The following is a 14,158-nucleotide window of genomic DNA, read 5'->3' on the forward strand; positions in this document are numbered from 1 at the left end:
CTGTCACATGCCTAATAATAAGTTAGAATACATGTATTTCGGGCTGACTTTAACAATGAGACAGCGGTCTTAACGTGAGAACTGAGGTATGTCGTGTTTATTAAACCGCTAACATGGACTTTATGAAATGTCTCTTCTGTTTCATGCATTCATACAGCAGCTTTCCTAAAACTCAGTCCATGCAGGGCCCAAAAACATCCTACTTCACAAACAACCTTAAAAAGGCTCCAGCAAACCACAATTGCTGCTGCGCTGTCACTGCCTCATCTGGAGCATCGCACCGCGGGCTATATTTACCAGCCTGAATTATAAATACACATAAAGAGAGAAGGAAAAATACAAATACACGGGTGGAGAAATGAGAGCGCGCGAGGTGTAGCCGCTGTCGTCTGGACTGCGGTCGGTGCGCGGAGGCTGGCCGTGTCTGTGTTTGTGTCGCGTCGGGCCTTGGCAATGCTTGAGAGACTCCTGCTTACCACTAAACCATTACTAGAGTTTGAGCAATTAATGAGGTAGAATGATAGGACTGAACTGAGACAATTCATGCAATTCCTTGACTAAAATGTGCATGAAAGAAGCTTTTAAGCACATGATTGGATCAAGAAGTTGTTGAAGTGTGTCGGAATCTCTCCGCTCACTTGATGATAATCTTCAAAGCTGCATAAGCTGTGAGCGTTCAACACTCGATCTAAATCGGCTGTGATATGTGTACTGACCAGAAGGGGTCACTCATCACATCCCGCCCATCGAAGGAATAAAGCGGGATGCCGGGAGGGAGGAGATGGTTGGAGAAGATGGACTCCCAGTTCTTGAACAGGACCTCACCCTACACACACAAATCACACATGGATATAGGTGATAATATAATAATCATAATATATGAATTCAAACCCAAAATTGAACTTTACGATTCCTTTACAAAGAAGCATGAGTGACCATGACTAAGAATTATTACCAACAAAGACATTTACCCTTAAGTTGACGACCGGCGTGTTGGTTCGGTACATGGGCTGAATGATGTCAATCAGGTCCTGGAGGTGGTGTGAGAGGAAGGCCTTGTAATCGTCTCTGATTCCCATGGCTTGAGCTTGAGTTCTGCAGAGCTTATTCACCGAATGGATGGAGCCCAAATTCCCCGTCAACGGCGCGTTGAGAGCCACCAACCTCAGCTGAGAAAACCGTGGAGAAGAACGTGAGGAAATAACAGCATATACTTACAGAGGACACTTGTTTCCGACACAGAATAAAACTCGAAATTCTGAGAAAAAAGATATGTAATTCTGACTATTTTTCTCAGAATTGTGATATATAACCTCACAATTACATGAGTGTGGAAATTGTGAAATTACGGAAAATGTGGATTATTGAAATTACTCGATTTTGCCCATGAAATATGCTGATATGCGAACATTATAAGCCATAAAAATGGTCCAAAACAACACTTGAACCACACAAGCTCAAATAATGTGCACAGACACAGAAAGAAGCGGCTCGTGTTGGAGAGCATCTCTCTTCATGAAGCCAGACTGGCTGGGATGATCTTCAACAACAGCAGATGGACGGCACCATAATTTAGTCTAAAACGGGAGCGACGGACACCACAGAGACACTTTTGGAGGCCTGATCATTTTGAGGCTTTTGAGGTGCTCAGACCCAAACCATGACAAATCTCAAATATGACATTAGTCTCTGTGGACGACAGCCTGGGAATGTTTGGATGGGGTGAGAAAGCGTTCGGTGCATTGTGGGAGAGCCAGAGATACACTGCAAAATTGTAGGATATGAGACAAACTTTATTTTGAGGTTCTACTGCTGCTGTGGAGAAGTTTCCAGAAGTAGCAGCCAAACCAGTGGACACGCATGTAGAAACACACACACACACACACTGTAAACACACACTCACACACACTTTGAATACACACACACATGTTTGTTTTTGTGAATTGTGGGGACATTCTATAGGCGTAATGGTTTTTATACTGTACAAACCGTATTTTCTATCCCCCTACACTACCCCTACCCCTAAACCTACCCATCACAGGAAACTGTGCACATTTTTACTTTCTCAAAAAAACTCATTCTGTATGATTTATAAACCTTTTGAAAAGTCGTACCCATGTCATTATACAAATTTGTGTCCTGATATGTCACAAAAACATGCACACACACACACACATACACACACACTTACTGCTCGTCCAGTGTGTATTTCAGGTGTGTTGCTCAGGTAAGAGTTCAGCATCAGAGGTTCAGCCTGTAGGTTTTACAAAGACGAGCTCAATCCGCTGAGAAACTCTCACACTCCATTTAAAACAGTCACTTTTTCCACATTAAAAAAAGTTTATTTTCTTCTGTCCAATAAAATGTGTTTAAAGAGATGAAAAAAGTGGTTCTTACATCATCCTGTGAGAGGACAGGGGGCGCATGCGTCTCGATCAGCCCACCCAGCTGTGGAAAGAAAAATGCTCAAGCTGTGAAAATCTGAACACAATCTATAACATGTAGAACTGTATGCAGGGCTCAATGCTAAGGATTTTTTCTACTGGCCCGGTCGGGCCAGTGGTTCAAATTTTTACTTGCCCCGCTAAAATTTTCACTTGCCCCACAACAAAAAATTAATAAAGTAAAAGAAAATGGGCCTATAAAAAAAGCCTAGTTATTGTTTTTGTTGTTTTTGATACATGTAACCTTAATAAATAGGGTTATGACACCAAAATCTACTAGATTAACTCACTTAAATTTTAAATATTGTTTGACAAATAAAAAGTAAGTAATAAAATAGTAACAAATAATCAAATTATGAGTAATAGCAAAAATAAATACAACAGAACAAACGGTGCTTTTCAAGGTTTTCACGAAGGTTTAAACAGGAGATTTTCAGGTACAGAAATTGTAATCTAATGTATAGCTAAAGATTAAACTTTGTTAAAGTTAATCAGTCAAGAGCAGTTACAGATGCATAAATAGTGTTTTGAAATGTTGGAAATATAAAACGTTAAATACTGTTATTTGAAATTATTTTAAAAAATGAAAAGACACTTTAAACGTGAAATTAAACCCGCCCGTAGGTGGCAGCGAATCACTGAGCGAGTCATTGAGATTCAACCGATTCATTCAAACGACTGATTCATTCAGGAAGTGTTGCTCAAGAGACGCAAAACAATGCTGTGGACTTTGTTTGGAACTATTTTTGTATGCGAAATAGAGCGAAACAGGCGATTTGGTGTCTAAAATGTAAGTCACTTGATATTAAGTTCTTGTTCATTAAACTGTATGCTGTACAAAATCAATATCACATTTGTAATCGTGCTGATATTTGGTGAAAAACGGCGCTCTTTGTGTAATATTGGTTAACTATATTAAATTATATAAATACGAAAGATATACAGGGTCATTTTTGCTCCTTATCTTGAATTCTGATGCATTCTAAAGGCATTTCAGTAGACTAAATCACGCAGTGAAAGCGTACACTAAATATGCACGTGCATTAGTCTAACCTACTAGACTACGTCATGTAGTGTATGAGTGCACTCAATGAGTGTGTTTTTGTTTGGTTTTTGTAAAGTGAGGGACATACTCGATAATTTCAGATCGTTAAATCAACAATTACGATATCATAGACGATATATATCGCACACCCTACAGCACTGGCCTGATCGGTCAAGTGACAGTTCCGTCAACTGTCCCGAGCGTCATTCACACTGGCCCCGGGCCATCGGGCAGTCCTTATTGTCGAGCCCTGGTATAATTAATCACTTAGTTAGTTTGAACACTCACCTGAACCTCTCTCCAGCCTCCCGGCACTTTAATATAGAGCTTACTAGTCTCAGTAACGAAAGATAACGTCCCGTCCTCAACCACATATGACTGTGTCAAGGCACGCAAACTGGCATATTTCCTGACCTGGAGAAAAAAAAAAACATGGCATCTATGAAGTGAGATGAACGAAATACTGCATTTACCTGCTTTACCACAGTGAATGTCTCATGATTGTGGGAAACTGTGCTTTGAGCAGAGTGACATTAAAGCAAAAACTGATTGATTTAACACATCTGAGTGTTTACTCACGGAGCCGGCGGGATCAGCGGCTCGTCCCGGAGGCCCGGGCGGTCCTGGAGGGCCAGGGATCATCACGCCTGAAACAACACAAGACTCACCCTTACTCCATACATATCAAAGTGTGATCACAGCAGAAGTGTTTGTGAAATGAATAGCGCTCAGCAGGGATTGACTGTGAGAGAGTGTCTGAAGGCCATTTGGTCCCTCATAATCGTCAAGAAACAAATAAACAGAAGTATTGCTTTCTTGACCTTCATGACCCTCACCTTTGAAAGAGATATTAGCTTTAGCAACCTGTGGCCTCAGTTATAAAGACGTGCCTATAATGATCCTAAATGTGAACAGTTTACAAAATGTTCCTATAAACGATGTCCATATACACAAAAATGTTCCTAAACAGGTTTTCCTGCTTGAATGTTGATTATTTTCCTCATATTCTCCATTGTTCAGCTCCTCTCTTCCCAGTCTGTCAGTAACGCTCTGTTTAGTTCCTGTCTCTATGAAGCTCCTCCTTCTGAAAAGCACAATGTGCTCTGATTGGTCGGCTGGAGCAGTGTGTTGTGATTGGTGTTTGGGAAATGTCCCGCCCCTTACCATAACCACCAGTTTCAACACACTACTAACTAACTCAACCAGGCCCCGCCCCTTTATTCTGCATATGAATTATTTAAATGAGGAATATTGTGACGTGTTTGTTCCCGGAAGAAAAAAACATCGGCTCCACCTAGCAGGACGCTTGCCGCTGTTTTTATTTATTGCCTTTTTTTCGCATCACATATTTAAGTAATCATCATAAATTAGATATCAATCGAAAGCTTAAAAACTCAGAATTCATCCTATGAAAACTGTTGCATTACCATGGAAATGGTACTTTAAATCGTTTTAGCGGGCTCTTCCCCCTAGTGGCCATTGTCATGTTTCTTATTACAAAATTTATTTTAACTACTTTATAGTCAAAACGTATCTAATCTTCACAAAAGACATATCGTCGGAAAGGTCTGAATCTCAAGCTTATATATTTTTGGCCATAGAAGTGACATTTCGACAGAAATGTATTAGTTTATTACAGGAGAATGCATAAAAAAAATTAATGGAATATTGGTGACACCCGGTGGCTATTATTGGTACAGCGCCTAAACAAAATCTCATGGGAACTTTAATTTTTGGAACACAACTTGGTTAGACATATAGCTTTGATTTTATATCAATTTTAGAGTAAAAAATATTTTGTAAAATATATATTTTATATAAAATGAAAACTTTTTAGTACAGTACGTTTAATTTACAGTAAATTTAAACTTCTATAACCTTTTCATACTTAAATTTTTCTTCTTTAAAACAAGAACAAACTTAAGTCTATATTCCAAAGCATTCTTGAATTACAACAATTTAAGTTTGGATAGTGCCTTTTCACATCTTTGCTCAAAAAAGGGCGTGACAGTATTATATTATATTTGATTATATTATTATGTAATATTGATGCATATGGCGATTGCCTGTTTATCTTTACATTTTCATAAACAATGTTGAATTATTTGAATTTCTGTTATATTGATACTGTTATACCGTTATTTGAATTTGAGTTACGCATGCTCTTCAGTCGGCATATGCATAATAATCAGCTTCTGCCTTTATAAATCCATAGGATAAAATCCATGGTATTTAGGATCAAATCTGATCATATGTGCATTTTATAAACGAGGCGTCTGGACTGTCCTGAAGATAACTGTGGATTTGTGAAATGAGGAATGTACTGTTAGACTTTTGAGAACGCATTGTGCTTTAAGTTTTTTCTCACCAGAGCTGTATCGTCCAGGTGGGCCGGGAGGTCCCGGCGGTCCAGGAGGTCCAGCGAAACCATTCCTCCCGAAACCTGGTGCACCAGGGGGTCCTCGTGGTCCTGGATGACCAGGAGGTCCGACAACAGATTCCCCTTTAGGTCCCTGCTGACAAAACCCTAAATTATTACACACTTCACAGCATTACAACTGAATCATGTCACAAAAACATGATCAACTAAACATGTCAAACTAAAACTTTTCTCTGAATAGTAACAGCGTGTGGATTTTAAAATTAAACATTGAAATTAATTTTATGAACTATTTAAAAAAAAAAAAAATCCATAAAATTGCATAATCTATAATGATCAATAACTGAGACGTTCCTGCTCTAGGTCTGTTATTAATGATTTGAGAATTCTTTGCAATAGCTGAAAAAGATGTTTATTTGTCACGTGTTTCACTATAATTTGGATCAAAGTCAGAAAGTGAGCACAAGTAAATGATCTCAGTCGTTATCCTCACAGTGATTGGCAGGTCATGTGCTTTAGTATTCAGATGTGATGTTTGTCACCAGGCTGTGTGCAAATCATCATGTCAATTAATTCATGAAAATAAAACACACCTTGAATCACACAGAAAGATCAAAACGCACTTTGAGTTACGAGAGATGTGTGAGGAGAAATCCAGACTGAGACACGGGAAGAGAAAAAAGTGGCATAGAAATGAGAATGAGAGACGGACAGCGGAAAAATAAAAAGGTATGAACTGGGTACATTAACCCTGTGAAGCCTGATATATTATTTTTTTTCTTTTAATGGCACAATTTATATTTTTATATTTAAAAACTCATCATCATCAGGCTTTTATGCCTCATATAATTTGATATAGTGAGAATATGGAGTAAAAAAACAGCTCAATTTTAATCAGAGGCTCAAACTGAGCAAAAATATGCTGTTTGCTGCAGATGCTGATATTCATATGAAATTCTGATGCTTGTAATGTAAATCAATGAGATCTTTATATGAGCAATATCACACTCGTAGCTGTGCAATATGGTTGTATATCAGCACGGCTGTGTTCGGCCATAGGTAATCACACTGTGCTGATATACAGCCATATCGCACGGCTACGAGTGTAATATTGCATTTATACAACAGTTTGATGGCACGAGTGTGTAAATAAATAAGAAATAACAATAGAGTGTCTTTAAAACCCTCTTTTATGCAGAACTACTTCCTTCCGCCACGGATTCAAATCTCAAGATCACAGTTTGACCAAGACTTTGTTACTAATTCTAAAACTTCACTTTAGAAGTAGTAACAAAGGAACGTTGAGTCGCTTCATTGAAACTCATTGTATTTTGTACAGTATGAGACAGAAAGAGAGCGAGAGAGAGAGAGAGAGAGAGAGAGAGAGAGAGAGAGAGAGAGAGATCGCCTCAGCGAGCATTACCTGTGTCTGATATAACATTCATTCTTCAGGTCGATGTCCATAATATTATATCCATTATAAAAGTCAGTTTGAATGTCCACTGAGGAAAGCGATCTTTGTATTTGTCCTTTTTACAGTTAAGGGAATTTTCCATAACATACAGCGCTAAAACAACGTCCTTTGTTTACAAAAGTCCTTTTCAATTTAAAAGTCTCTTGCGGCTGACTCATTCACTCGTAAAGTTTACCGCCATCTAATGGCGTATTAATGTAACTTTCACTCAATAGATATTACGCACTAATGGACCCTTTCTCAATACCAAATACAACATATTATGTATATAAAATAATATATATTGAACAATATTTAAATTAACAAAAGTAGCCATTATAAATGACAATAGGAAATAAACACAATTGTACAATTCAGACAAACGTACAAAAGCAGCGCTCTACAGGCACAAGATAAATATAGCCTTAATATTACATTAATAAATTTAACATAGCCCAATTTAATTTGCTCAGGAACAAGTAATATATTAATAAGACCAAAGATTGCCCGTTTTATGTACCCAAAATGAATTATATCTCATGTTTAACCACTGTAAGAGCCAGCGGCAAATCACGAAAGCACTGGCCGAGATGAAGCTGTTCTCGGCGGGTACACGAGCACTGAACGACCGCTGATGGCCTGGAGCTCACATCTCCGAAAACGTCTAAACAAATTGTAAAATAGGCGCTATGATTAAATATGAGTCACATATTTTAGGTCTAAACAATTACATTCTCACCTAAAAAAACCACAGTTCGTGGTACAACAAGTGTAGTACTTGTAAAAAATATGGTGGATTTGCTCGACCGCCATGACAGTCGTTTCAAGCGGAGTGATACAAACGGTGAAAAGGTAGGAGTGCTGTTATCACTAGAATATCACACGGCTATCAGCCAATTAGATTCGAGAACCAGAAAGAACTGTTGTATAAAACAGTATAGCAGATACTGACATAAAATGCATATAAATATCAATATCTGTCAATAATAGTAAGATGATATTTAAATGCTTAGTTTTATGATCAAATCTATGTAGTGTTAAAACATATAATGCGATTCAATACAATGATGATTGAGAGATGAACAAATAAACCTGATGATCATATTTGATACTCATAATTTTTCTAAATAAATGATGTCTGGATAATTATCAAGTAAACCTGCTTCAGTCCAGATGAAATATTACTAACAATATCAAAGTTATTCTTGCGTTTACTTGATAAAAATCAGTGCAGATTTCACAGCAGAAAGACGCGAGCTGAAGGAGGACATTTGTACAGTTATACTAAAAGACTTTTACTTTATAAAAAGAGTCAAACTATCAGTCAGACAGAAGGACTGGAGGAGATTGTGTGCGACAGGTTCATCAGATCATTCAGAGGCATTAGAAATTCATGATCAGATATGATGCAGTAGCTTTATAGGGTTAAAATAAACGCATCTTTGAGTTTAATGAAGAACTGATGCAATAAGTGGCTCACAGTCACATAATTGAAAGCTCTTTCAGAGGTTTTATATACGGCCACATGTATGTATGTCACTCACCACCAAACCAGATTTCCCAGGTTCCCCCGGCATCCCCGCTTCACCTTTCTCTCCTTTCTCTCCTCTGAAGTCTCTATCAGCCTGTCACACACACACACACACACACATTCAGGAGCTCAGGGGATCATTTCTCACAGCAAAATGCTGGCAATATCTGTGAGAGGAGATGTGAAAATGGGATGAAACTCACAGTGACTTTGGTTCTCAGTGTGTCGCCTATGACAGAACAGATCAGACACTCATGAACACGTGTGATTTAACAATGACACGCATGAAGTCAAAACTTCAAGTACTATCATGTGATGTGATGTGCACACTGATAAGGACGTACTCAATGGCGATGGCAATCCTGGAAGACCCGCCTCCCCTTTCTCCCCTTTGGCTCCAGACGACGAGCAGACAACGCCCTCTACAGGCGAGGAAGACCCAACGACTGAAAACAGCTAATACTCGTTACAAAATTATTCATATATCATATTAAATAGAATCTTTTGTATCAATTCAATGCATCCTTGATGAATAAAAGAATTAATTTCTTTCAAAAATGTAGCTTTTGAACATTAGTGTATGATAATCATAAAATAACTCACCTTGTGTAGAATCTCCATTAACCTGAACAAAAGTAAAGAAAGAAAGACAGATGTGTGTTAATGTGACAGCTGTTCAATCAGAGCATTAAGACAGAAAAAACATCTGGATGTGAATCAAATGCTGGATGAAGAGAGAGGAAAAAAGACAATCATGCTCTTTTTCACGTGATAAAACACACTAGAACTGTCAAAAAGGGGAAACCAAACAACGGCTGATTTCCATCTGAGGAACATGATACAGAAGATCACAGCAGGTTTTATATTTATTCACTGAAGTTGAGTTAGTTCAGCGCACACTGACACCATGATCCACGTGACATGCAGCCATAAACACGCCTGCTGTGGATTATGGACCATGCAGACTGAATCATGGGATATGCACATCTCTACAGCCTTCATAGAGTGACAGAACGTCTTAACTGCATTATGTGCTGTTATTTACAGCATAGAGCCTTGATGTATCAAACAGATAATGTGTGTTTGCTATTAAATCACTCGTATAGTAGTTATGAGCTGATAATGCAGCGCAGCCTTGAAAGGGAACTTTAAATCTATGTTGAGAGATTTACAATTTGTAAAATCTATAAAGGCCGAGAACAAAGTTCTTATGCACTGTCCATAATCCATATCAGCCCTTAAATGCATCTTAAAAACGACAACAGACACACACATGCAGTCATTCCAGCTGAACGAACCCATGCCATAGTTAAAGGGGAAAAGGTCAAAGGAAGAAAGAGAATGACATTATGGGCCCTAAACACATGGTGCTTCTGCTAATGTCCATCGAGTTATACGTTATAGTAAACAGTAAGAAAGATATTGACTTACTAATGAAAACATAATTTTTCTAAATTATATGGTTAAAAAATTAAAATAGTAAAATATAGCTGCAGGCAGCAACAGAAGCAAACAAGGAACCAAATGGTGCAGTCCCACCACTCTTTTTGTGTGTGCCCCCATACATGTGTGTCAAATTTGGTGAAAATATCTCATTTCGTTTAGGAGTTATAGACATTTATATGTATGAACACACAAAAAATGACCCACACTTGACTTTGATTGAATTTTTTTGCCACTTACTATCAAAATTTTGACATTTGGTTATTAGCGTAACCTATGTTTCCAATTTTCCTACGGTGGTTTCGTCTCGATCAGACTAACGGTTTTGAAGATATTTGCGACAGTTGATTAAACGCTAAATGACAACGTTGCACCAACCATAAGGCGAAACCTAGCATGTTTGGTATCAATGGACTCGGCAAGGATTCAGGAATCCAAGGAGATGACTCCTGTGAAAATAACTCAACTACATCAAAAGTTATAAGCATGTAAACCACTAGGTGGCGCTGGTCCGAAACTTCTCAGACTCCTTCATGGCATCGTGCCGATGACCCATACTGAGCTTTGTAATGATGTTCAAAAGCTTAGCATTTAACTACAAAATTCAAAATGGCTGAAGCCCAAAATGGCCGACATGGTATTTTTGGCCAAACTGTTCAGAAGCACTTTTTCGTATCTCCGGACCAATAGGTGGAGCTGCGCCGAAACGCAGCATGTAACTTCAGGTCATGCTTGCGATAACATGGACCAAGTTTTGTCTGAATACGATAAAGCGTTGAGGAGAAAACGATTTGACAAATTGACTTGAATTCCATTTTTTGTCGGCATGATTTGGTTCGATTTTCATGGAAATCGGAGAAATGACCTAGGAGGAGTCTGAAAAAAGTACGATTTTTGGAAAATTCAAGATGGCGGAAAAGTTTCATGAGTTGAATTGTTGTTTCTAGCCCTTACAGTTCAAAAGTTATTAGCATAAACATGAGTGCAACTTTTAACAGTTGGTGGCGCTAGAGGGATTGAGTTAGAGACACCAAATCTGCTATGGTGACAGTTCAGACTGTCCTCTATCTGTGTGCCAACCTTTTCCCGCAAGTGGTTCTATGGGCTGCCACAGACTTCCAGAGCGGAAGAAGAAGATAAGGAAAAAGAGTAATAATAAGAGCGCCAGCGATGACAATAGGTGCCTACACACCTTCAGTGCTTGGCCCCTAATAAATAAAATATTAAGGTAACACTTTATTTCACAGTGTCGTTGTTAGACATGGTAAATGTAGTTACTATAGCCAATCACTAACACATGTAGTTAATTAATATTTCTCAGTACTTGAATATATAATTACACTGTAACAAGGACATCTCAATAATAAAGTGTAACCAATATTAAATATTTAAAAAAAAAAAAAATAATAATAATAATACTATCATAATTTTGAGAAATGACACACTTCTCCTTTAATTATGACAAATAAACCATCATTTAGAGGAGTAATTACTGAGCAGAGTTAGAGTGAGAGAGTTTAAAAGTTAAAAGATGATGATGATGATGATGATGAGGATGATGACAACATTATACAGCGACTCAATCTGTGCGTCACTTACAGGCTTTTTGCAGTTGGGTCGAGGAGGGACGGGAAACACTGTCTATAGGAAGGTGGAGGTAAAGTGACACTGAGCAACGGCATTACAGAGAGTCTGAATGAGACAGAAGCACAGAGACGGAGACACTTACTCCTCTGGGACAGTTGAACGGTCCTGGACGTCCCGGTGGGCCTGGAGGACCCGGCGGACCCTTTGGGACGAAACATGATGGAAATATTAAGGATGGAGGGAGGACAAATGCAAAAGACAGATGCTGTTTACCATCACCAAACAAAGACTTCGAGCTTGTGGTGGATGGGATTTCAACACACTGCAAACATCTTAATGACAGCCAGGAAAACTGACTTGTAAAACAGGCTAGTTCTGAGTGATTAAAGATGCTTCGTTGTTGAGATTGTATCTTGAACGGTTGTATATTTTAGATAAAACATGGATATACTCACAGGTAATCCGACAGAGTCTCCTTTCTCACCCTTACGGCCGTTAATTCCTGGACGACCCTGAAGACAAACACAACTTCAGTTCTATCATTCAAACTCTTTTACAGAATCCTGAAAAATAAGATGTATGAAGGTTTCCACAAAAAATATGAACCGTTTTCAACATTGATAAAAATCATAAATGTTTCTTGATCATCAAATCATCATATTAGAATGATTTCTGAAGGATCATGTGACACTGAAGACTGGAGTAATGATGCTGAAGATTCATATAAAGGAATAAATTACACTTTACTATATATTTACATAGAAAACAGCTGTTTTACATTGGAATAATATTTCACTGTTTTTACTGTATTTTTGATCAAATAAACACAGTCATGATGAGCAGAAGAGACTTCTTTCTACTGTAATTAGAGCCAATTTTGATTTGGTTTAATTATAGCGCCACCAAGTGGCACAGTCCCACCGCTTTTTTTGTGTGTGTCCCAAGTGTGCCCCCATACAGAAGTGTGTCAAATTTGGTGAAAATATCTCATTTTGTTAAGGAGTTAGAGACATTTATATGTATGAACACATAAAAAATTACCCATACTGACTTTGATTGCAATTTTTTGCCATTTACTTTTAAAATTTTTGACATTTGTCCATTAACATATGACCAACGACCTATGTTTCCGATTTTCCTATAGTGAATTAGTCTTGATTGGACTAACGGTTTCGAAGATATTTGCAAAAGTTGTTTAAACGCTAAATAACAACATTGCACTAACCATAAGGCGAATCCTATCATGTTTGGTATCGTTGGACTCGGCAAGGATTCAGGAATCCAATCCCGTGAAAATAAGTCAACCACATCCAAAGATATAAACATGTAAAAAAATTCACCACTCGGTGCCACTGGTCTGAAACTTCTCAGGCTCCTTCAGGGCATCGTGCCGATGACCCATACCGAGTTTCGTAATGATACTTTCATGTGTTTGTAAAATACAGCATTTCACTACAAAATTCAAAATGGCCAATGGCCAACATGGGAAAATTGGACTCTAATGAGAAAAGTTGTCTGATTTTTCGCCCAACCATTCAAAAGTTTTAAGCAAAAAGTGCCATTTTTTGTATCTCCAGTCCAGTAGGTGGTGCTGCACCGAAACGCAGTATGTAACCTGAGGTTGTGCTTGTGATGACATGGGCCCTGTCCCAAATGGCACACTTCTATGCGCTTTCGGTCTTGTGGACTTACAATGGCTGCCGCGTGCACGTGTCCGTTAAGTCCACCAGACCGTAGGGTGTCCCATTTGTCAGGCTTCAGAAGGGTGCTTGTGAGCGCCCCCTTTGCGGGCGATATACGCCCTCGATGCGCACTTTTGCTGAACCCGCACTGGTGCGAGCTCTGCGGCAGACTTCTTCCCGACAGTCAAAGCGACGTTACGTCACGAAAGTGCGGACTCGTAGGAAGGCCGTGAGTGTTTAGGGTGCCATTTGGGACAGGGCCATGGACCAAGTTTCGTCTGAATACAATAAAGCGTTGAGGAAATACAGCATTACGTCTATTTTCGTAAGCGATACGTAAAATTTGTTTGTGTGTTTTTCAAAAATGTTTGACAAATTGACTTGAATTCCATATTTTTTTGTCGGCATGGTCTAAAGAGATGATCTAATTCAATTTTCGTGAAAATCGGAGTAATGACCTAGGAGGAGTTCGAAAAAATACGTTTTTTCAGGAAATTCTAAATTTTCATGACAGAATTGCATCGTCTTGAGCCAAGGAATCACAGGAAAAAAGTTAAATGTGAGTGCAACTTTGGATGTGCTACTGCTCATCT

At 38.5% G+C, this 14,158-nt stretch overlaps 1 protein-coding gene across 7 annotated transcripts in view; it reads right to left on the bottom strand.

Annotated features, from left to right (window-relative positions):
• Positions 1–14,158, bottom strand: part of col15a1a (collagen, type XV, alpha 1a) — an 80,147-nt gene that overhangs the window by 2,992 nt on the left and 62,997 nt on the right. For 2 of the 7 annotated variants that reach the window (XM_051882876.1, XM_051882874.1), the window contains exons 28-41: positions 12,339–12,395; positions 12,026–12,085; positions 11,896–11,937; positions 9,457–9,478; positions 9,198–9,299; positions 9,057–9,082; positions 8,867–8,947; positions 5,858–6,005; positions 4,069–4,136; positions 3,778–3,903; positions 2,398–2,448; positions 2,192–2,254; positions 972–1,169; positions 717–826 (exon numbers count right to left, since the gene is read on the bottom strand). In XM_051882876.1, the coding sequence (XP_051738836.1) occupies positions 717–826; positions 972–1,169; positions 2,192–2,254; positions 2,398–2,448; positions 3,778–3,903; positions 4,069–4,136; positions 5,858–6,005; positions 8,867–8,947; positions 9,057–9,082; positions 9,198–9,299; positions 9,457–9,478; positions 11,896–11,937; positions 12,026–12,085; positions 12,339–12,395 (1,154 nt within the window). The remainder of the gene's footprint in view (positions 1–716; positions 827–971; positions 1,170–2,191; positions 2,255–2,397; positions 2,449–3,777; positions 3,904–4,068; positions 4,137–5,857; positions 6,006–8,866; positions 8,948–9,056; positions 9,083–9,197; positions 9,300–9,456; positions 9,479–11,895; positions 11,938–12,025; positions 12,086–12,338; positions 12,396–14,158) is intronic. The other 5 variants (XM_051882877.1, XM_051882881.1, XM_051882875.1 and 2 more) reach the window with 5 other exon arrangements.

This window comes from Ctenopharyngodon idella, chromosome 23 (genome assembly GCF_019924925.1).
Source record: "Ctenopharyngodon idella isolate HZGC_01 chromosome 23, HZGC01, whole genome shotgun sequence".
Classification (NCBI taxonomy): Eukaryota; Metazoa; Chordata; class Actinopteri; order Cypriniformes; family Xenocyprididae; genus Ctenopharyngodon; species Ctenopharyngodon idella.